Raw genomic sequence first — 21,427 nt, 5'->3', positions numbered from 1 at the left:
CTGGGATTCTATGATTCTGCAGCAGTGTCTCCTGCTAAGCTCTTCTTCAGAGCTGCCAGGGTCTTATGGTGCCTGTGGAGAAATTCAAGTGACTTTATGGTATTCTTTCAGCCTCAGCTGAACCTCTATGAATTGTATTCATATCTCCGGCCTTCCAAGGCTGGACTGTACCAGGATGGCTGAGAGCAACCTGGAAACCTGCTTGTCCTTGCCCCACCACCCATGGGCTGAGCATTGTGGCCCCGAATGATTATAGGGATCATTCCAAACACGCATGCCCTGAGTGAACAGCGCCTCGGTTCATCTCCCTGGAGCTTTCTGGCAGTGCTTCTGCTAAAACAAATACCAAAGGAGCTGGGAAGTCATTAAAAGTTAATTTATTTGTTTGCTGCGGTTGCAATTTCAACGTCCTTTCTGTTTCCATCATTAAAAATATGTATTTTGGGATGTATTTGGATAGGCAAGAACTGCTCCAGTGAAATCCCCTGTGGCTGAACCCTTAGTGCTTGAGGAAAGACATCTTCATCCTGCTCAGCAAAGACAGCTCCCCCTGCCAGTGCCATGGGATTTGGGACGCCTGATGCTGACACCCAGCAGCTGGGAAGCTGCAGGTCTCCCTCCTGGAGTGATTTCTGCTTCGTGCACATCCCAAACCCACTTTCTGCTCCCCCTGCACCGTCTCCTTCTCCCGTGCTCCGCATCCGGCTCCGCAGCGCGCAAGCAAAGGGCGCGCATAAGGGCAACTTCCAGACAAACACATGATGAGTTTCCCAGATGAAAGGCAATATGCTGAGGCAGAGATAAGGAATTAACAGGGAGGATTAATGCAGTGGCCGGCCATAAATTAATGGTGTTAATTCTTTGCAGCTCGCAAACAATTGGGACAATCTTTATATCTGCTCCAGTAGGGAGCCGCTGAGAGACTGCGGCTGCTGGCCTGGGAGTTGTCCCAAGCTGTGTATTTGTTTTAGCTGTCCTAAAAGGTTATAGAAGCATGGAATAGTTTGGGTTGGAAGGGACCTTAAAGCTCATCCAGTTCCAACCCGCAGCCATGGGCAGGGACCCCTTCCACTAGAGCAGGCAGTGGTCTTCACCTCTCCTGTGAAGAGCAAAGGTCCATCCATGGATGGCCCCTGTTCAAAGCCAAAGCTCTTGTTCATGGAAGTGTTGCCTCTCCAGCTCAGCACTCTGCTCTCAGGGATAGGCAAGCAGCTAAAGACATTGGGGAGCAGCAAAAGCAGGGCACAAGAGAGGGTCCAAGCATGCAAGACATGTTCAAGGACCCTGAAATACTGATATGTTGGAGAGGTGGGAGGGTACCACTCAGCTATGACCGGCGATGATATCTCTGGGCTAGATCAATGTGAACCCCAAAGAAGGAGGTGGCTTTACCTTTAGCTATAGAAGCATAGAATGGTTTAGGCTGGAAAGGACCTTAAGATCATCCAGTTCCAACCCCCTGACACGGGCAGGGACCCCTTCCACTACAGCAGCTTGCTCCAAGCCCCTGTGTCCAACCTGGCCTTGAGCACTGCCAGGGATGGAGCATTTACCACTTCTGGTTTTTGAGGCATATACCTGCTTAGTTTTTTCTTAACACTTCAGACATACTGCAAATGTGAAACCTCACCTTGCTTGCTGAAAGATCACCCAAGAACTAATCCAGCCTTTTGTGGGGGGCAATGGAAATCTTACACCAAAACAATTCCTTTCCCATAGGGTGCTTTGGCCTTTTCAGGCAGACTACATCCTGTCTGCCACCCCAGACCAGAGCTATAAAGCTACAACAGCGAGCAGGCTCCCCACTTCATAGTAAGAAACCATCCTCTGCAACCACCACCTACTTACTAATTCAGCCTTACAGCTCCAGAGAAGAAGCTGGGCAGATACTAAAAGCAAACGGAAGCTTTGAAATCATAACACAAGAATATCCTTGAAACCATCTTTAGGCACCAGAGATAAAAACCCCCAAACAAGTCACAAGCCCAGTGTTTTAATTGCTTTGAAGATCACCTTTAATGGCTTAATTCCCAGTACGTGCAACAGAAGCTGCACATCCTCCCAAGGTGCTTTCAGCAGAAATTAGCAATGGAAATTACTTGAGGCTAAATCCTACCTTTTTGATTACTGCGAGCAGGTCCAATGCCTGCAAACGGAGCACTTGGTGAGTACAAAGAGCGGGGTGCAACCCAATGTCACCCAGAGCATCTGTGCGGGAGCCAAAAGCAGTCCCAACAGTGCTTTGACTTTCCTACTTCTGACTGACTCGGGCGAGTGGATGCTGCTCCCTCCTCGGGTAACTGCCCTCATTGTTCGGATCCGTCCCCAGTGCTTTGCCTGAGGATTTATCCTGTACGTGGCTCCATCCTGTTATTGCTGATAGGGGAGGGAAAAGCTCTTCCTGCCCTTGAGGCAGGCTTCCCAGGGCTGTGCAAACTGCTCTCTGCTCATCACACCTTGCCCCAGGAAGACTGAAAGCCCAGAGGCTTCCAGAGAAAGGGAGAACACGAAGCACCCCGTGGGATGGGCTCTAACCCAGCCGCACTTCATTCCCAATAAAGTAAATGGCAAGTATTCCCTTCTTTTGCTCTCAGTTCTTTCCCTGTGCAATGAAGCAACAGAACAAATGACAAAACGCATTTCCTGCTCCATAATCACGCTTCATTTTGCATCATTTGAGCTGAACTAAACGACTAAACAACATTTCTGAACATCTTTCTGCTCCAGGTCAGTTTAGGAACTTAACGCTTGCTTCTGCCGAGCCCTTAAGAGAATGATGAACCCTTAAAGGTGATTTTCAGCCTTATGCTGCTCAAGGAGCATCCTCAAGTGCTTTGACATCCCTGTTCCCTCCAGCTGACAGGCAAAGGGCTGCTTCCCAATGGGAGCTGCTGCCTTCCTCATGGTTGTGGTCCCAGGCTGAGTTTGCAGCCATCCCTCATGGGTGGCTCAGAGGGAGGACTCTGTCTTACATGGGATGTGGGGATAACATGGCAGAAATATCCCATGGGAAAACCTGAGATCTCATGCAGTCCCTGTTTGATCCAATCCCTGCTGGTATCCTAAGGGTTTCCTTCATCCCATCCCATACAGGGGACCCACAGCCATCAGCACTGGGCACTTCTGGGGCTGTCTCTTCCAAGGATAGCACCAAAGCACTGGGCAGCTCTGGTACCACCCATTAAAGCTCCCCTCAAGATGCAGATGGACCAGCAAGCAGACGGGGTGTTGCCAACAGCCATCTCCATCACAAGGCTTAGCCCCTTGCCCATAAAACTAACATACTATTTACAAGCAGTGAAAAGGTGTGCTCATCAAGGCTGAATTAATACACAGGTTGCTATTTCTCCTGTCAGATATGATAGGAATCTGCTTTGTGTCATTTCTACTGATGGACTGATACAGCCCATCTCTTAAATGCCCATCTCCTGCCCTTCTGCCGCCCATGCTGCAGGCAGAGATGCCAGATGCAACCAGGCAAGCCAAGGAGGTACCTCTCAAAGATTCCACATCACAACCCCATCACCTCCAGCCTGCTGAGACTGCAAACTGGGACCGTCCTCCTTCTGGATGGGTAACCCTTTTGTACTGGGGTGTGATGTACAAAAGGCTCCGTATGAGCACGGCACAGGGACCAGACTGTCCTACAGCATTTCCCCATCACGTGTGTTCCGTTCTGCCTCTCTTTTCAAACAACAGAAGGTGTAAAATTCCAAGGTGACTCAGGCTGGAAAATCTCCAGATGTTGTTTTCATAAACCGGTGTGTAGGAAAGAATAGAAGAGAGGAAAGGATGTCTGGTGAGAGAAACAACCATAGAATCATGGAATGGTTTGGGATGAAGGGAGCTTAAAGCTCCTCCAGCTCCAATCCCTGCCACGGGCAGGGACCCCTTCCATAGAGCAGCTTGCTCCAAGCCCCTGTGTCCAACCCGGCCTTGAGCACTGCCAGGGATGGGGCAGCCACAGCTTCTCTGGGCACCCTGTGCCAGCGCCTCAGCACCCTCACAGGGAAGAGCTTCTGCCTCATCTCCAACCTGAACTTCCCCTGTTTCAGGTTGAACCCATCACCCCTTGTCCAGTCCCTCTCCAGCATCCAAAAAGAACAGAAACACAATAAGACAGAAGAAACAGAATAAGCAAAAAAAGTCATAAAATGGGAGGCAAAATCCTCTTTCCAGTAACCTGTAGGTGACCTAGCACTAAAGTCCTGAGGTTTCACCCCAATTGTCCCAATCTATCCATCACACACTAGTTCCCGCCCACTTTCTGGCTCTAAAAAGAGGTTTGTGTTTGAGGTCCTGCTAACACATCCTTCCCCATGGCAGGGGGGTGGAACTGCATGATCTTAAGGTCCTTTCCACCCCAAACCATTCCGTGAGTCTATGATGACAACAAAACTCCGGACACTTCATTTGCTTTAGGACTGGGCTTTGGGGGCTGAATTCTCAGAAAGAATGGATTTCTATTAGCACAGCTCCACAGCCCTGACAACAGCAACGCTGCGGCTCAACCCCACACAACCCCTTCCCTTCCCTTCCCTCTGCACCCAGAAGCTCATTTGTGTTCATCTTAAAGAGGCAAAGAGCCCATCCGAGGGCGATAAATCTGTTCCCATCACACTGGGTTTCTCAATGACGATGCGACAAGGTCGGTGAGGGGATAAACCCTCAGCTTGCTCCTCTAATTCAGCGTTAAGGTAGTGAGCAAACAGTGCAAGGAGCACAACGCAGACCCCGCACTGACCTCAATCATACAGAGAATTTCCAGTACGTTAAAGGGATGATACTGAGGACACAGGGAGGAAGCTGCCATGGGCTGGCTTCAGAAGGTCACTTTCCATCAGGAATTGCCAAAGTGCAGAGTGTTTCCTTCAAGAAAAACAACTCGGAGCAGGCTAAAGCCCAGCTGAATCCCTGCAGCACAAAGAGCCCGCTCAGGGCTAACCAAGACATTGCACTGGGGTGGTCAGACAAACACACAGCAGACCCTGGTTGTCCTTGGAAGGACAGGGAGGGCGCCTGGCTTGGGTGTTGTGGCCAGCCTTGGAAGAGGGAGTCTGGGGAGGATTTTGGGGGTCTGATTCTCACTGACCTGAGAGACGGGTTGGGTGCCCCCATACTGCAAAAGGGCTCCAAATGGGGCTCTCTCTCCTCCCATGGCTTGCACCTTGCACCCTTTTCCTGCCTGGTTTGGGGCTCTGATGAGGTTTTGGGTTCCATTTCCCACTGCCTAGACGAGCCACAAAGCCACTCAACACTGCAAGCTACCAGCCCCAGATGCTTTGATCAGCATGAGATGGAATGGAGGAGTGTGGAGGAGATGGAAAGCATCTGCTGTGAGCAGATCAGGAAGAGACCTGCAGACCTAATTATACCTCTGCTATGGAGAGAGACTGAGAGACCTTAGAGCAGCTCCAGTGCCTAAAGGGGCTGCAGGAAAGCTGGAGAGGGGCTTGGGACAAGGGATGTAGGGACAGGCCAAGGGGAATGGCTTTAACCTGCCCCAGGGGAGACTGAGCTGAGCTCTTAGGCAGAAGCTCTTCCCTGTGAGGGTGCTGAGGCGCTGGCACAGGGTGCCCAGAGAAGCTGTGGCTGCCCCATCCCTGGCAGTGCTCAAGGCCAGGTTGGACAGAGCCTTGGGTGCCATGGTTTAGTGTGAGGTGTCCCATGACTGCAAGTCCCTGCATTGCCCGCTGCCAGGACGTGTGCTTGTGCAAGCAGAGAGAACCCATCCAAGCAGGAGGCCGGGGATGCAGACACTTACGTTTGATGAACTTGGTTAGAGAGAGGTTTTGCACGTGTTCAGATCTCGACCTGAGCTGGCTGAGCACATCCTCGCTCTTCTTGCTGTCGCTTTCCGTCCCTTTCGCCACCTGGGGACACACAAGAGGCTGTCACTGTGCTGACCATGCCATTGCCATTGAACCCCCTTTATCTCTCCCCAGTCATGCCAGAGAGCAGCCCACCCTGGAGATGGAGCCTGCAATGCTTTTGGGCTTGGCCAGCACTGTCCATGTCCTGTGGGGTGGGAGCATCCACGCATACAGCTCTGTTACAGGGATAAGAGCCACCTTCCCCACAGTAATTAATCCCACTTCCTAAATATCAAGCTAGGCCATCACCCACGTAGGGCACAGCATGTCCTCAGCTCACATGAACATGGGAACTCAAGGGGTATAAGCCTGTACATCCAGAAAGCTGGATAACCTTAGGGAGGTGTTTTCCTTCCCCAGAGGGTCTGGTTTACCTATGGGGAGGGTGGAAGAAAGCACAGGAACTGAAGGAGCAATGATCCTAGACCTCCAACCAAAGGTTTGGATGCTGGGTTTGGGTGGAGGATGAGCATTTCCCCCACATCTCCATATGTACCATGACAAGCTGCTGTGTGAGTGCCTTTGCCCACACTGGTGCATGGAAGGGGACAGATCCTGCAGCTCTCTCCCTTTTATCCTCCTCTATGCAGAAGAGCAACACTTTGCTACTGGAGGTCTGATGAATCCATGTATCTCTGCTTAATTTCGCCTCATCCAGTGCTTAGAGCTCTGTGAGTCACTAACCTGGGTGCCCAAAGGACCTGGTGCTGCTGCTCAGAAGCAAAGAGATGCTAATGGGAGATGGAGGGCTTGAATGATCCAAGATCCATTGCAGCCCCATTAGATGACTGCATGTCCAAGGCAAGGGTCCAACACCCCAGGGCATCGTTCCCCTGCCAGCAAGCAGCAAGCCAAGGGAGAAGAGGAGTCCTCCCTTGGCTATCGCATCCCCTGCTCTGCAGGCTGCTAGGGAATCACTGGGATGGAGGGCATTAATGACATTAGACGTGCTATTATCCATATGCAACAGCAGAAAGTGTTCAGAAGTGTGGTTTTCATGGAAAACCGCAGTGTGCTCTTAGCCCAAGGGCCAGAGGCAGCAGCTCAGTCTCTGACATCCACACTGGCTGGAGCAGCTCAGGCTCTGGCATCGCACATGGGCTCAGCAGCAGCGCTGTGGTAACAGTCAGCACCAGTTTACTGAGGGACAAATGAGTTCATTCAACAGAAATTAGATGTCCTGCCTTCACAGAGAGAACTGGGCAGCTCTTGGGCCAAAATGGTCCCTTTTCCTCTGGAAACAAGGCTGATTATTAAGCAGCGAGGAAGTCAAAACATCCCGTGCTGCAGCTCCCACCTTCCCTCATGGAACCGCCTCTACAGGGGGAAAGAGATAACGCTCATTGCATGGCTTCTATTGCTGGAGATCAGGGTTTAATGAACCTCTCAAATGTGACTCCTGGGAGGGTGCTGAGGCGCTGGCACAGGGTGCCCAGAGAAGCTGTGGCTGCCCCATCCCTGGCAGTGTTCAAGGCCAGGTTGGACACAGGGGCTTGGAGCAAGCTGCTCTATGGAAGGGGTCCCTGCCCGTGGCAGGGGTTGGAGCTGGAGAAGCTTTAAGGTCTTTTCCAACCCAAACCAGGCTGGGATTCTCTGGCTTTTCCCAGGTTGAGCTCAGGTTAGGGATGCTCTTCCTAATGGAAAGCATGGAGCAGCTTCATCCTCCTTCCTCAAAAGCCTCCACCATCCCCACACGAGGGTAGATGTGACGGCTATAGACAAAATCCCTTTACAAAAACATGAGAGGCAATGGGAGCCCGTTCACTGATGAACACACACCCATCCTGTAAGGAATCATCCTGAAAAACCCAAGCGTGGGGCCATGTTTTAAGGTGCTTCCCACATTTGTCTGGGTTTCTTTGGCATGGTGCTGTTGCAGCCGGGGCAGTGCTGAGCAACCAGCCCATGTTCTTGCACCTTCCAACTCCAGCTTGCCCAATTGCCTGCTCTGAGTAATGCTGAAATCCTCTGTGGCAGGAGCACAGCAACAGCAGCACGGCTTGAGCATCTCTGATGGTAGACCCACCATCCTTCTCCTCCCTGCCCACAGTGAGGAGGCAGGATTCATCCCGGTCCTTCTGCATCTGGTTTCCCAGCGTGTGAATGTCCCTTCTTCATCCCAGAGGAATGCATTTCCTGACCCTTTCAGGCAGCAAGTAAATATATCAGGGGTCCAAGCCAGCTTGGGGAGAGGAGTTCTCCTCCTCCTCGAGGTCTTGGCTCCATGTGCAGACAGCAGCTGCTCCTCGAGTGGGTGCTAAGCCAGATGTGCACAGGAACATCCCACTTGCAGGGGTCATGCTCACATAGAGGCATTCCAGAGCGGGGAATTTCGGGGATTTGGGGCTTTTTGTGGTTTTCTGGATGAGCAGAGGGTGCCCAGCAGTGATCCCTCTCTGAAGGACAAAGAGCTGGAAGCTGAGAAAGCCACAGTGAACAGCTTGGGTGTATTTCTGGAAAACACTGCAGTTTTAGAGCAGAGAGGAGAGTTTGTAACCTGATTTAAAGTGAAAGGAAGCTGGAGTTTGTCTTTCATAGCATCACAGAATGGGTTGGGTTGAAAGGGAGCTTAAAGCTGATCCAGCCCCAACCCCTGCCACGGGCAGGGACCCCTTCCATAGAGCAGCTTGCTCCAAGCCCCTGTGTCCAACCTGGCCTTGAACACTGCCAGGGATGGGGCAGCCACAGCTTCTCTGGGCACCCTGTGCCAGCGCCTCAGCACCCTCCCAGGGAAGAGCTTCTGCCTAAGAGCTCAGCTCAGTCTCCCCTCAGGCAGGTTAAAGCCATTCCCCTTGGCCTGGCCCTACAGGCCCTTGTCCCAAGCCCCTCTCCAGCTTTCCTGCAGCCCCTTCAGGCACTGGAGCTTCTCAAGGTCTCCCCAGATCCTTCTCATCTCCAGGACTAAAGGCATGCAGCCCTCTTTCCCTGCATGGACATGAATAAACGAGGTACGAGCAGGGTTGAGACCAGGACTTGCTTTGCAGGAAAAGCATCTTCCCTGCGAGCCAGGCTCCTGCTCTCCCCCTGCTACCACTGCACCTGCGAGAAGGGCAGCCAGAGGTGCTGCAGCCCGGTTCTGTTCAAACACAGCCCTGGAGAAGGGGATAAAAGCCGTGCTCTGTGGCTGAGAGGTTTTCCTTGCTCAATGTGAGGCTTCTGGAGCGTTTCCCTCTGGCTGCGCATCCCCTGGCGCTCCCAGCTCGGTGCCAAACAAGGTCAGGGAGGAGCTATTTTCATCTGAAGCAAACAAAAAGCAAAAGCCCGTGGCTTGCGAAGGAATCCGTTTCCTCCTGACAAGGTCACGCTCCCCACAACGCATCCCTGTGCCTCTTGCAGCAAGCGTGGGTCCCACCAGGGACCTGGCTTCCTAGAGCCCTCAACAACCAGCCCACAGGCACCTTGCGCACGTGTAACGGGATGGTTGCATTCAGCCACCAGTTATACCCGTCTATAAAGCTCCCTATAGTATCTAGACATAGAGATCATCCCATTCCTGCCCACAGCACCTCCACACCCTGCCCTTGTCCCCCCGTTAGCTCCCTACATAATGCTCTGTGTGTACCTAGGCTGCCTTTGCCTTGAGGTTTAAGGAGGCAGCCTCAGAGCATCCCAGGGCTAAGCCTCAGATTCCCTTGTCCCCTCTCTTTAACCTTTCCCTGCTAACCCCAACTGGAGCGGGCACCGAGGAGCGTTCCCCATCATCTCTCATGTCAGCACCACTGGAAGCACATCAGGTCACTGCTGAACAAACAGGGGAGGGTTTGGGTAAATGCTGCAATCTGTCCCCACGCAGACACCGGAGATGTTATTTTGCACTCCCCCAGTGCCATTGCGCAATGTCTCTGCCTGCACTGAAGCTCCAGCACCTTCCCACCATGCCGGGACCCAGAACAACCCCAAACAGAGCTGTTTGTGCCCTGAAACACCTTCTGTGGGTTGGGAAGGGGATGGGAAGTCCCCAGCGAGCCCGGTGAAGGGCAGGAGGCTCCCTGCAGGCTCAGACATGCTGCTGCAATGCTGTTTGTAGGCAAGAGCAGCATCCACGGGGCATCCTCAGGGCAGGGCAGGAGGGGTCCTGGCTGCATTGTACCTGCAGGACCTTCTCCTCATCATAAACCTGCTTTGGGACTGGAGGGACAGGAGTTGATGCCAAGCAAGGCCGCCTCCATCAGGAATGGTGATGTCCAAACATCACTTCCAGTGCGGCTTAATAGGGAAGCACTGATGGATGGACTGATACCCAGAGAGGGTTGCGTGACAGCACCAGGGCCTGTTCATGGCAGGGACACGTAGACCTGCTTCCCATAAAACCCATCCCAGCTTTCTCACGAGGCATCTGTTTGCAGATGACAAGGGCTGACATTACAGGGAGGCTTTGTCAGGGCGAGGAGGAAGCGTCTCTCACTCACCCCCTTTGCACGGGCTGGTTCTGTGTGACTCTGGAATGTCACAGAATGAAACCTGAACCGGGAGATAATGGGGTGGAAAAGACAGATCTTGTACAGGAGAAACGCTGAGCAAGGGCAATGCTCCTGCTTCTGTTTGAGGTGCTCCTGAGATCACCTTTCCCCTTTCCAACCCTCTCCCCATCACCTGTAGAGATACAGCGACTGGAGAGGTGCTTTACCTGCTGCAGTGCAACAGGCAATGAGCCTGCAACAGACACAGTGCCCAAGAAAAGGCCTTTCCTAAAGGGAAAGTCTTTAGCAGTCAGAATACAACTGCCTGGGTTGGGACACAACATCAACAGAGAGTAAAGAATGAGCTAAACTTTGGCTACTCAGCGACTGGAAAGTGCTCAAATGCTGTAGTTCCCCATAATCCAGGGCACAGTCCCAGGGAAAGAGTTCAGGCTCATGGAGGCAGGATTAAACTGAAATTATTGGGAAATAATGGTTTTGACTGGAAGTAGTTTGTCCAGTAACAGCCTCATCCTCCCATCCCCTGCCTGGGATCAGGATGGAACTGGCTGAGCTTTAAGGTCCATTCCAACCCAACCATTCCATGATTCTATGACAACTTCATAGCTTTGCTGTGATCATCCCTTAATGGGCTTATTTGGGATGCTTTGGTGCCAGAAACTCACTGACAAGTATCAAAGCAGAGGAATAAAAATGCTCTGTGTCTGGAGTGACTGATTTATGCAAAGGAAGATCAAAAGAGAGAACTCTGACGATCATCGATGTTAACCCTGAGCGCACAAATCATCCCCGGAACTTCAAAGGAAGAGGCTATCAAATAAAAGAGAAGCTGAAATGTGGTCATAGAATAAGTAATGGAGATCTGTCTTGGCTGGTGGGAGGAGGCAAACGGGCTTCGAAAGAGGCAGAGGGATGCGCTGCTAGTCAGTGCTTGCTGCACGATGCCCATTGAGGGGAGGGTGTTTGGTATGGATTTACCACTAAGGGCTCTGATAAGTTATGTAAAGACAGGAGAAAGGACAAATGAAGGTAGGGTGAGGGTCAGAGAAGAGGAATAATCCCTTTGGCAGGGAGAAGGACTGAGCCATGGGCCTGTCTGCACCACTGGGATCTCGTCTGGTGGACTGCAGCAGTGGACTGCATCCACAGCTCCATGTGGTCATGTTATTCCCAGGCAGGCTCCTCACCTACTGAGACAGGCAGGGGTCTGCAGACAGACACAAAGACAGCTTGACCCTTTGGCCTCCAAGAACGAATCCTATAGCTGGTGGCGCAGAATCATCTCAGCTTCTTCTCTGGACAGAGCAGATCTGTGCTTTTCCTACGTGCTGTTATGGCTGATGTGCCTATGGGTATTTGGTGTGGGTAAGATGCTGTGCTGGGGCTTTACAGACACGGTGGGAAAACCCAGCTGATGCTTCAAGGGCTTGCAGCTTGTGGCTGCTGGTTGCTTTATTCCTGCTTTAGACAGGAAGAAGCCCTGAAAGCAAAGGCAGCAAAGGAAATGCTGATTGTCTTTGAAGCTGCAGCTGTATTTAGGCAGGGTTGACCCCAAGGTTATCACAGTGTCCGTTCTTGCTGATGTGCGGGTGTGTAAAGCCCTTTGCTGAGCCCATCCCTCCCTTCCCCTCTGCTGCATGTCAGGGCATGGGGCTTCGTGCTGCAGAGACAGCACAGGGATCCCCCCTTCCCTCGCCACAATGCCACATCTGCCCCTCTCCATCCCAAACCGGAGCCGAGCACAAAAAGAAACAAGAGCTTTGCTCTGTGTGGTGAGAAGATACCTGGGTGAAACCTGAAAGCTGCAGCACGAGCACTGTGGTACCAGGGACCCCCTGGGAAAGGGTGTCTGTTCCAGCTGGGGCAGAGGAAGGGCCATGGAGATGCTGCAAGGGCTGGAGCAGCTCTGCTCTGGAGCCAGGCTGAGAGAGCTGGGCTGGGGCAGCCTGGAGAAGAGAAGGCTCCTGAAGGGGAGACCTGAGAGCAGCTCCAGTGCCTGAAGGGGCTGCAGGAAAGCTGGAGAGGGGCTTGGGACAAGGGCCTGTAGGGACAGGCCAAGGGGAATGTCTTTAACCTGCCCGAGGGGAGACTGAGCTGAGCTCTTAGGCAGAAGCTCTTCCCTGGGAGGGTGCTGAGGCACTGGCACAGGGTGCCCAGAGAAGCTGTGGCTGCCCCATCCCTGGCAGTGTTCAAGGCCAGGTTGGACACAGGGGCTTGGAGCAAGCTGCTCCAGTGGAAGGGGTCCCTGCCCGTGGCAGGGGTTGGAGATGGAGGAGCTTTAAGGTCCCTTCAACCCACAGCACTCTGGGATTCTATGGGTCTATGAAAACTGGGGTCAAAGCTTTACCAGAGCTGAGTTTTACACCTGGAGACACACATTTCTGTTCTCCATCACGTCTTAACAACTCTGCCCATCCCTTCTGCAGGGCTTTGTCATATATCCCTGGTTGATGCTCTTTTGGAGGTGAACCCTGGCTGCAAGAGGCTCAGTGGTGGATGCAGTAATGCAGTGGCCTTTGAGACGCTGCTGCCTCCAGCTCACTGGAGAGGAAAGGGGGCTGCCCTTCACCATGGGGGAGCAGTCATGCTCCTACCCTTAGCAAACACTGATTTACCCCCAGGGCAAGCAAGGGAAAATGATGTCTAGTTTTCACTCTGCAATACCGATGGAAAATCACCCATGATAATGCAGATTCCCTGCAATGCTCTGAGTGCTCCTGCGGCAGACAGATGTTTTACACAGCACAGCATCTGGCAACGTTTGGACATGAGCCTTTTTGGGTTGTTTTACTGTCTTAAGCAGAGCCCTTTACTGCTGCTCCAGCACTGATAACCCCATGGGATGGTCATGAACTGACTCTGCTGGTCCTGGCATCCGCCATCCTTCAAGGGTTTGAATTTTGCCATCACTTCCATTACTGCCCCGTCATTATTTTTTACTAGAAGGGGTTTCCAACAGTTTTCTGATGGAAATGGTAAAATGGGGAGAAATGGAAGCAGATCCAGGCTGCAAAGGGATAAATGGGTGCCCAGCCATGTGGGAGCACTCCCCATAGTCACTCACAACCCTTCCTGCTGCCTTTATAAACCAACAGCCAAGCAATCCTTCCCTGAAGCTCTTCACAATCACTCAGACTGATCAGAGAGCAGCACTTGCACAAAATCAAAGTGCAGTTGTTTCACTTCAAAGAGCATTATTTTCCCTCAAGAGCCATTTATGAAACGAAGATTGCCATCAGCCCTAATGAAGGACCTTTCTCCCGAGATGCACTGTGCCACCCTTGTACATTGAACACATTCTGCTAACATGGATCATCTGCCAATGACTGGAAAGCGAACCAAGCTTCACGAGGACAAAGCAGGATCACCCTCATCCTCTAACCTCAGTTTACACCCCATCCCCTTGCAGGACCACAGCACCTTTGCAAACCTCACAGCATTCCTTGCAGCATTGTGTGCAGTTCTGGTGTCCTCAGCATAAGAAGGACATGGAGCTGCTGGAACAAGCCCAGAGGAGGCCATGAGGATGAGCAGGGGCTGGAGCAGCTCCTGTATGGAGCCAGGCTGAGAACATTGGGGCTGTTGAGCCTGGAGAAGAGAAGCTGTGTGGAGACCTCAGAGCAGCTTCCAGTGTCTGAAGGGGACTGCAAGGATGCTGGAGAGGGGACTCTTCATCAGGGACTGCAGTGATAGGACAAGGGGTGATGGGTTCAGACTGAAACAGGGGAAGTTCAGGTTGGAGATAAGGCAGAAGCTCTTCCCTGTGAGGGTGCTGAGGCGCTGGCACAGGGTGCCCAGAGAAGCTGTGGCTGCCCCATCCCTGGCAGTGTTCAAGGCCAGGTTGGACAGAGCCTTGGGTGCCATGGTTTAGTGTGAGGTGCCCCTGCCCATGGCAGGGGGGGTGGAACTGGATGACCTTGAGGTCCTTTCTAGCCCTAACTATTCTATGATTCATAACCCAGGAGTAGATTACAATACCCCCAGAACTGTAACTGGTACAAGCAGCCCCATTCTCCCAGGCACGTGGAACCCAAATCCCTGTAAGCATCACTCATCCCTGTGGAAATTCAAGCAGCAGAAGCAGAAATGAAGGATTATTCTGCACCGGGCAGTGCAGGGGCTTGTTTAGACAAGCAAGTTTCGACGCTGCTCCAAGATAAAACATGTGTGAAAGGCAGTTACACAGGCTGGAGTATCAACTGAGTGCAATTTCACCTACTAAGCGCGTCCCAGCAGCTTCTGTAACATTCCAAACCGGAGCGTGATGCCTCCTCTTAAAGAGCGCTTTGGTTTGGATTACCCCTCGGGACCTGCAGCCAGTGAAGTGCTTGGGAACCTTCTGAGCTGTTCTGCAGCTTGGAGTGAGCACTGAAGCCCTCAGGAAGGCTCCAGAGGAGTAAAAACCCTGGTAGTAAGCATGGAGTAAAGGACTCCATGGAGTAAAGCACTCCAAGTCCCAGCAAGAGGCAGGGACAAGCATCCCCTGAACAAGCTGCAGGCAGGCAGATGTTGGCTTGAAGTGACATGTTCAGGCTCTTAAAGGTTTTTCCCTGTCAGTTATCACTGAGGACTTTATAGAGCCAGGGGGTTTAGGGGATGGAAAGCATCTAAAATCCTTTTGGCCAGAGAAGAGATCTCGGGGAAATGGTCACACACCCTAAGGAGATGGACTGCTCATAGAATCATGGAATTCTATGGGATTGGGTTGAAGGGACCTTAAAGCTCATCCAGTTCCAACCCCCTACCATGGGCATGGACACCTTCCACTAGAGCAGGGTGCTCTGAGCCCCATCCTGCCTATGCAGAAGGATCAACACATAGGCACTACTCCAGTGGCCAGCAAGGAAATTATCCCATCCATTAAGCTACTTGCACCACGTTGGGTTTCACTGAGCCCAGCACACAAGGGCCTCTGACATGAGAGATGAGACCAAATCACAGCTCACAACTGATGTTGGGATGCAGCTATAAACATCACAACCACATCCACAGTCGCGTTTCCCACAGATGCAGCAGGAAACGGTGATGGTGATGGACGAACACGCACATGAACACACGAGGTGCTTGTGTGCAATACAGAAAGGGGAATCTGCAGCCCTTCTCCTACCTCTTTTGGCATTTCCCGTGGAAAGAAGAAATAAGGCACCGCAGACAAGGCCACGAGACTGGCTGCCACCAGGAAACCCAACCACCAGGCTCCGACCCACCGCGGGTCCTTGTTCGTGAGCTGGACTTTGCCTGCAACGCAGATAGAGATATGGGTATTAAATCAAAGGTGAACGGAGGGATCCCGAAGCGATGGTGATGGGTGTCCCAAACATCATCCAGCTCCAAAGCAATGGCTCCCAGTCTGGGGAGCATCACTTTTGGGGGCTGAGCAGCCTTTGCCCCCAGGTCATTCCGTGGTGTTAAATCACATTGCATTCTTATCACCATTTTTAGCGTCTAAAAACCCACTGAGCCCTTTGGATGGAGACAACTGGGACAGGGATGTCCTCGAGCTGGAAAGGCAAAGGAAAGCATCCCCATCACAGCCTTTTCAGATAAGGGATAACCATGTTGTGACAAAGCTTGGAAATACTCAAGGGGATTAAGTCATATTATCTGCCCATATCCTTTCCCTTTTCTTTTCCTTTCCTTTTCCTTTCCCTTTCCCTTTCCCTTTCCTTTCCTTTCCTTTCCTTTCCTTTCCTTTCCTTTCCTTTCCTTTCCTTTCCTTTCCTTTCCTTTCCTTTCCTTTCCTTTCCTTTCCCTTTCCCTTTCCCTTTCCCTTTCCTTTCTCTTCCCCTCTCCTTTCCCTTTCTTTTCATTTTCCTTTCCCTTTTTTTCCCTTTGACTTCCCTTAAAAAAAATCCTTTATTAGGATGAAAATGGAGTTAAGTAGAGTTCACTTTCAGCATCCAAGACCACTGGTTTAGATTTCTTTGCAGTCTGGCTACCCACACAAGGACCCGATTCACAGCAGGACCTGGACCATGGAGCTGTTCCCACCAGTCTGGTCCATCAGCCAGGGCCTGGTCTGCAGTTCAGCCAACAGAACCCCCTGTTTTGTTCCCCAAAACTAACATTTTCTGTGGGGAAGGTACTTGGCGTTAATAACACAGAACATGCAGGAGCCAGGATGCAAATTCACAACGGGGCGAGTGTGAACCAAGATCTATTTGCACAGGGAAAGTGGATACCTGTGGTTAGGCTCTAGTCACGAGCAACCCCAGGAAATGAGTGCTCCCAGAAGCCTCTGCTCACGGTGAGGTTTAACACAAGTGAGCTGTGCTCACCGGAGGGGTGCAATTAAAACTGAAATCAGTTCACTGGATTCGGCACAGCGGATGCGGCCGCATCTCATCCCCCATCTATGGTGGGAGCAAGCGATAGGCCAAAGCAACTGGAGCATCTCCTCCCTGCATGATGCCTTCAGCAAACTGGGGGTTTAAATCTCCTCCTGAATAAACACCAAGTTGTGCTGTTTCATAGTTAAATTAGATTAGGGAGCTCAGTTAGGTTTAGCATGATGCAGCCACAGCTCGCTGGCCGGTCCCAGTGGGGTGAAAACATCTTTAGGCTGAAGATAGCTCTAAAACTGGGTGTTCTCCAGTTCTGGCTACTTGGGCACATTTCTCACTCAAGGTCCATCTGCAGAAGATGGTTTAGAAGAACTGAGCATCAGGGTGTGCAGGCAAACAGGAAACCCTCATCCCATTGCTCCATCAGGTGATGCAGGTAAGACAAGACTGCAGACACCTCTCCATGGTTCACCCACTGAAGAGGATGGATAGCTACAGCAATAACCCTCATAGGAGGAGGCAGCTCAAGACTAGAGTGTGCTCTTGTGCTGCAAACATCATATAGGTATACAGTGACAAAGTCCAGGGCAAAAAACGACTGGTGAAGGCAGTGAGCAGGAGTAAACCAGAGGCCCTAAAAGGAGACAAAGCTCCTAAATGCATCTGTATTATCAACACGCACTGCTCATCCAGCTCCATGCCCGACACTCAATCTCCCCTTGGGCAGGTTAAAGCCATTCCCCTTGTCCTGTCCCTACAGGCCCTTGTCCAGAGCCCCTTTCCAGCTTCCTTTGGACACCCTGGTTGCACCCTCACCCATGGGGCATTGGGATGCCCGGAGAGCAGCTGGCTCAGGACATGGGATGCAGTGTGAAGGATGCTGCTGGGTCTCCAAGGACACCTTCGCTCACCTCCAGTGACTTTGTCAATGTCCACGTAGAAGCGCAGCATGGCAGAGCCCAGCATGAAGGCCACCCCTGGCCCGATGACAGTCACAGAGAACAAGATGCCTGCAGAGGGGTGAGAGCAGAGAGGGAATACTGAGGCAGGATAGGGCTGGACCAAGGTCCACCACATCCTCCTCCAGCACAGCTGCTCCCCTGGCAGCTTTCCTACCTCACACCATTCGAAGGGCAACAGCCCCATGCTTTCCATGTTCCCTTCACAGGAAAGGTTTTGCAAAACTCAGACCCTTCCTTCCCCTTTTCTTCAGCTTCCTACAAAGACTGAAATACACCCAGGAACAAGATGTGCCCCTTGGCACAAGAAAGGCAGGAAATGCAATGGTATTTACAAGGTTAAGGTGATAAAAGTTATCAGCAAACTCTCCCGTATGGAATACTGATAAAAAACCCAAATGCATACAAGATCCCCCTTGTAACAGATGAGCCTTTCAAATAGGGTTCAGAGGTTTGAAGCATGTACCAGAGCACAATCTAATGTAGTACTCCCAGTTTCTTGACGGGAATAACCTGGTTTTCAGCCACCCTTGTTATCCAATTCAGCTAGGAAAGGGCCAGCAAGACCTGCAAAGACCATCCCAGCACCCTTGAGCCATCTCTTCTAGACACCAAGCAGTTCTCCAGCACCCCCTCTGCTGAAGGATACTTGCCTACTTCCTAGGTGCTTGACCCTGCCTATTGAGCTTCCTATGATTTTCCCCATATCTGACCAAAGTCTTCACTGCTGCATCTTAACCCCATAGCTGCTGTGAACAACAGAGATCAGGTTATTCCTCTTCTCTGTGATGAAGCCTTTCTGGAGGAAGACATGGTTATGATGTTCCTCTGCATCTTATCACTCCATCGTGTCCCCTAAACCATATTTCCCAGTACTCCTGGTCTCTGCAGCTTCTACAAGCTTGAAGCAGATGAACTGTTTCTGCAGGAGCCTTGCAGCACTGGGTAGAGCAGAAGGGATACAGCAACCCCCTGCTCTCATTAACACCAATTAGCACCTAATCATCAACCTAATTCTGATTTGCCCTCTTCATCATAGAAGCATGGAATGGGTTGGAAGGGAGCTTAAAGCTCCTCCAGCTCCAACCCCTGCCACGGGCAGGGACCCCTTCCATAGAGCAGCTTGCTCCAAGCCCCTGTGTCCAACCTGCCCTTGAACCTTGTCCCAAGCCCCTCTCTGGGTTTCCTGTAGCCCCTTCAGGCACTGGAGCTGCTCTCAGGTCTCCCCTTCAGGAGCCTTCTCTTCTCCAGGCTGCCCCAGCCCAGCTCTCATCCTGCCTGCCCACAGCAGCCCCAGCCGTACCCAAATAGAGGGGGGAGTTCCTCTCACTGGCGAAGTCGTCGATGTAGGAGATGCCGAAGGGCTGGATGGGGACACCGCCGATGCCCAGCAGCGCCTGGGCGATGAACATGACGAGGAGAACCTCGTGGTTCTCCCTGGCAGCATGGGGGGTGCAGCCGGCATCACTGGTGTTCCCCTGGGAGCCCGGGACCCCGGCCTGGCACAGGTCGGTGGTGTTGCTGAACACGCCTGTGATGAGAAGGGAAGCAGGACTAAGGAGCTCTCTATGGAAGAAGAGCTTCCCTAGGACAGCAGCAAGCACATAGATATAGAAACATGGAATCATGGAATGGGTGGGGATGAAGGGAGCTTAAAGCTCCTCCAGCCCCAACCCCTGCCACGGGCAGGGACCCCTTCCATAGAGCAGCTTGCTCCAAGCCCCTGTGTCCAACCTGGCCTCGAGCACTGCCAGGGATGGAAATGAGAACCCCTTTTCCTCAGAAAGGGATGTCAAAGTGAAAGTGCTGATTCCAGCACCTTCGTGTTCCTTAAACCCCTGGGGAAGGACAGTGGTCTTTACAGCAGGATTGCCACGGTTGTGCTGCATTACATGCAGCCCTGAGTGCTCACACAGCACCTGCACCAGCACTGCTGCAAAGCATGGCTGATGGCTTCCAAACTGCCCTTAGCTCCTGACCCCTGTTTGCAGCCATGGTTTATTCACCCATTAAATCTCCCATTAAGGCTTTGGTGACTGCAGCTGAGCTCTGTCTGATGAGACAGGGAAAAGGTGGTTAGTGGAGGCTCCTGCAAGGTTTGCTGGAGCTTCACAGCAGGATTTAGGAAGGTAAGAAGGCAGTGGCTGTCTCCTTTCTTTCCTTTCTCATTCCTTCTTCTTATTTCAAGGAGAAAATCCCAAATCCATGACCTGTTCCTCCACGAGCGATTCAGAGCTGCACATTTCTCACAGGAGGTTGATTCTCTGGTGGGGTCTAGAGCCTGAAAGCACTCGCAGAACCATGGAATGGTTTGGGTTGGAAGAGACCTTAAAGCTCCTCCAGCTCCAACCCCTGCCACGGGCAGGGACCCCTTCCATAGAGCAGCTTGCTCCAAGCCCCTGTGTCCAACCTGGCCTTGAGCACTGCCAGGGATGGGGCAGCCACAGCTTCTCTGGGTACCCTGTGCCAGCGCCTCAGCACCCTCATAGTAAAGAACTGCTTCCTGATCTCCAACCTGAATCTCCCCCTGTTTCAGTTTGAACCCACAGACAGCCCAGCTACATTGAGGCTGCCAGGTGAGATGCCCCACAGGCAGAAGTTAGGTGTGAATCCAACACTCACCCATGGCAGAGAGCCCTGTTTCACCCCCAGAGCTGCCCCATCGGGATGAGACAAGCTCCTTCCCGCACCTCTTGTTTCCTCCCATAAAGGTGACAGAGCTCATGAGACTTTATCTTGTCTACGTTAGGACAATAAGGGAGCAATTCATGTGCATGAGGACAACTCGGTTCAACATATAGAAGACGAGAGCCCCCATAGCTGGAGAAGACTTTCCCAGTACCTGCTGTTTGTCTGCTGTGTGGATGTGCAGAAGACAAGGAGAAACAGGAACAGCCTATGTTCTGATTCTTTTCATGCCTTTCCCCATGGTTCCAGCTACCCCTGGCTCTGCTTTCCACCATCCATTGCCTCTTAGGACCGAGATGATTTCAACCCCAGACAGTTCAAACTCCTTGAGGGCAAACCTACAGTCTGCAGCTCCCAACCCCTCCAGGGAAGGTCTCATTTTTACTGTCCCTAAAAGGCACAAGATAAGCTCCTAGAGTACCTACTGGCAACGGACTGGTCATACTTGTAGGGTCCCGTTATGAAGTGGGGCAGAGACATGAGGAACCCAGCCAGGGAGACGAGGATGGCTCCGCAGCCGATGAAGCGAGGTCTGTGCACCCGGCTCCCGAAGTAACTGATGAAGACGATGAGCAGCGTGTTCCCCACCTGCAGCAGGACACACAGACCAAGAGGTCTCACCGGGGGGCAGCAGGAGCGTGGGGAGAGCATTCGCCAGGAGAAGCAAACTGGTTTTCACCTCATTGAAGGAGGCGAGCAGCCCCGAGGTCTGGCTGGAGAGGCCGTAGCGTCTCTCGATGGTGGAGATGGAGCTCTTCAGATAACCAGAGACCAGGAGCTGGGAGAGCTGCAGAAACCCGTGGCAGAAGACAAAGAACTGCCAAGACAAAAAGAGAGCATCCAGCACGGTTACTGTGAGCTGCAACACAACCCCGTGCAGCTCCTACACAAAGGCGTGATCACTGGATGAGACCTTGGGTGCCATGGTTTGGTGTGAGGTGTCCCTGCCCATGGCAGGGGGTTGGAACTGGATGATCTTGAGGTCCTTTCCAACCCAAACTATTCTATGATTTGACGATTCATTGGGCATAAACCTTTCCCCATGAGCCTTTGAATTACCCACCATCAATTGTCTTCTGAAATGAGGTCATGGCCACTAAACAGCCCTCTGCCAGCGGCGCCCATAGGGTCAGTGTTTGCGAGGAGGGTGCTGTTTCTTCAGCTGGAAGTGGCTTTGGCCAACACATCGCTTCATTGGGACG

The 21,427-nt window shown here is 52.1% G+C and overlaps 1 protein-coding gene across 3 annotated transcripts in view; it reads right to left on the bottom strand.

The window, feature by feature from the left end:
* The window catches only part of SLCO2B1 (solute carrier organic anion transporter family member 2B1), a 56,945-nt gene that overhangs the window by 12,260 nt on the left and 23,258 nt on the right, over positions 1-21,427 (bottom strand). For 2 of the 3 annotated variants that reach the window (XM_062630056.1, XM_062630057.1), the window contains exons 3-8: positions 20,905-21,042; positions 20,651-20,813; positions 18,841-19,068; positions 17,490-17,588; positions 15,402-15,532; positions 5,765-5,873 (exon numbers count right to left, since the gene is read on the bottom strand). In XM_062630056.1, coding sequence (XP_062486040.1) covers positions 5,765-5,873; positions 15,402-15,532; positions 17,490-17,588; positions 18,841-19,068; positions 20,651-20,813; positions 20,905-21,042 — 868 coding nt within the window. Of the gene's footprint in view, positions 1-5,764; positions 5,874-15,401; positions 15,533-17,489; positions 17,589-18,840; positions 19,069-20,646; positions 20,814-20,904; positions 21,043-21,427 lie in introns of those variants that run through there. The other variant, XM_062630058.1, reaches the window with a different exon arrangement.

Source organism: Pezoporus occidentalis, unplaced genomic scaffold, assembly GCF_034315485.1.
Source record: "Pezoporus occidentalis ecotype Australia unplaced genomic scaffold, CSIRO_AGI_Poc_V1 ctg347, whole genome shotgun sequence".
NCBI classification, from domain to species: Eukaryota; Metazoa; Chordata; class Aves; order Psittaciformes; family Psittacidae; genus Pezoporus; species Pezoporus occidentalis.
The sequence above is the reverse complement of the archived record's forward strand: the minus strand, read 5'-3'. Positions and strand labels throughout refer to the sequence as shown.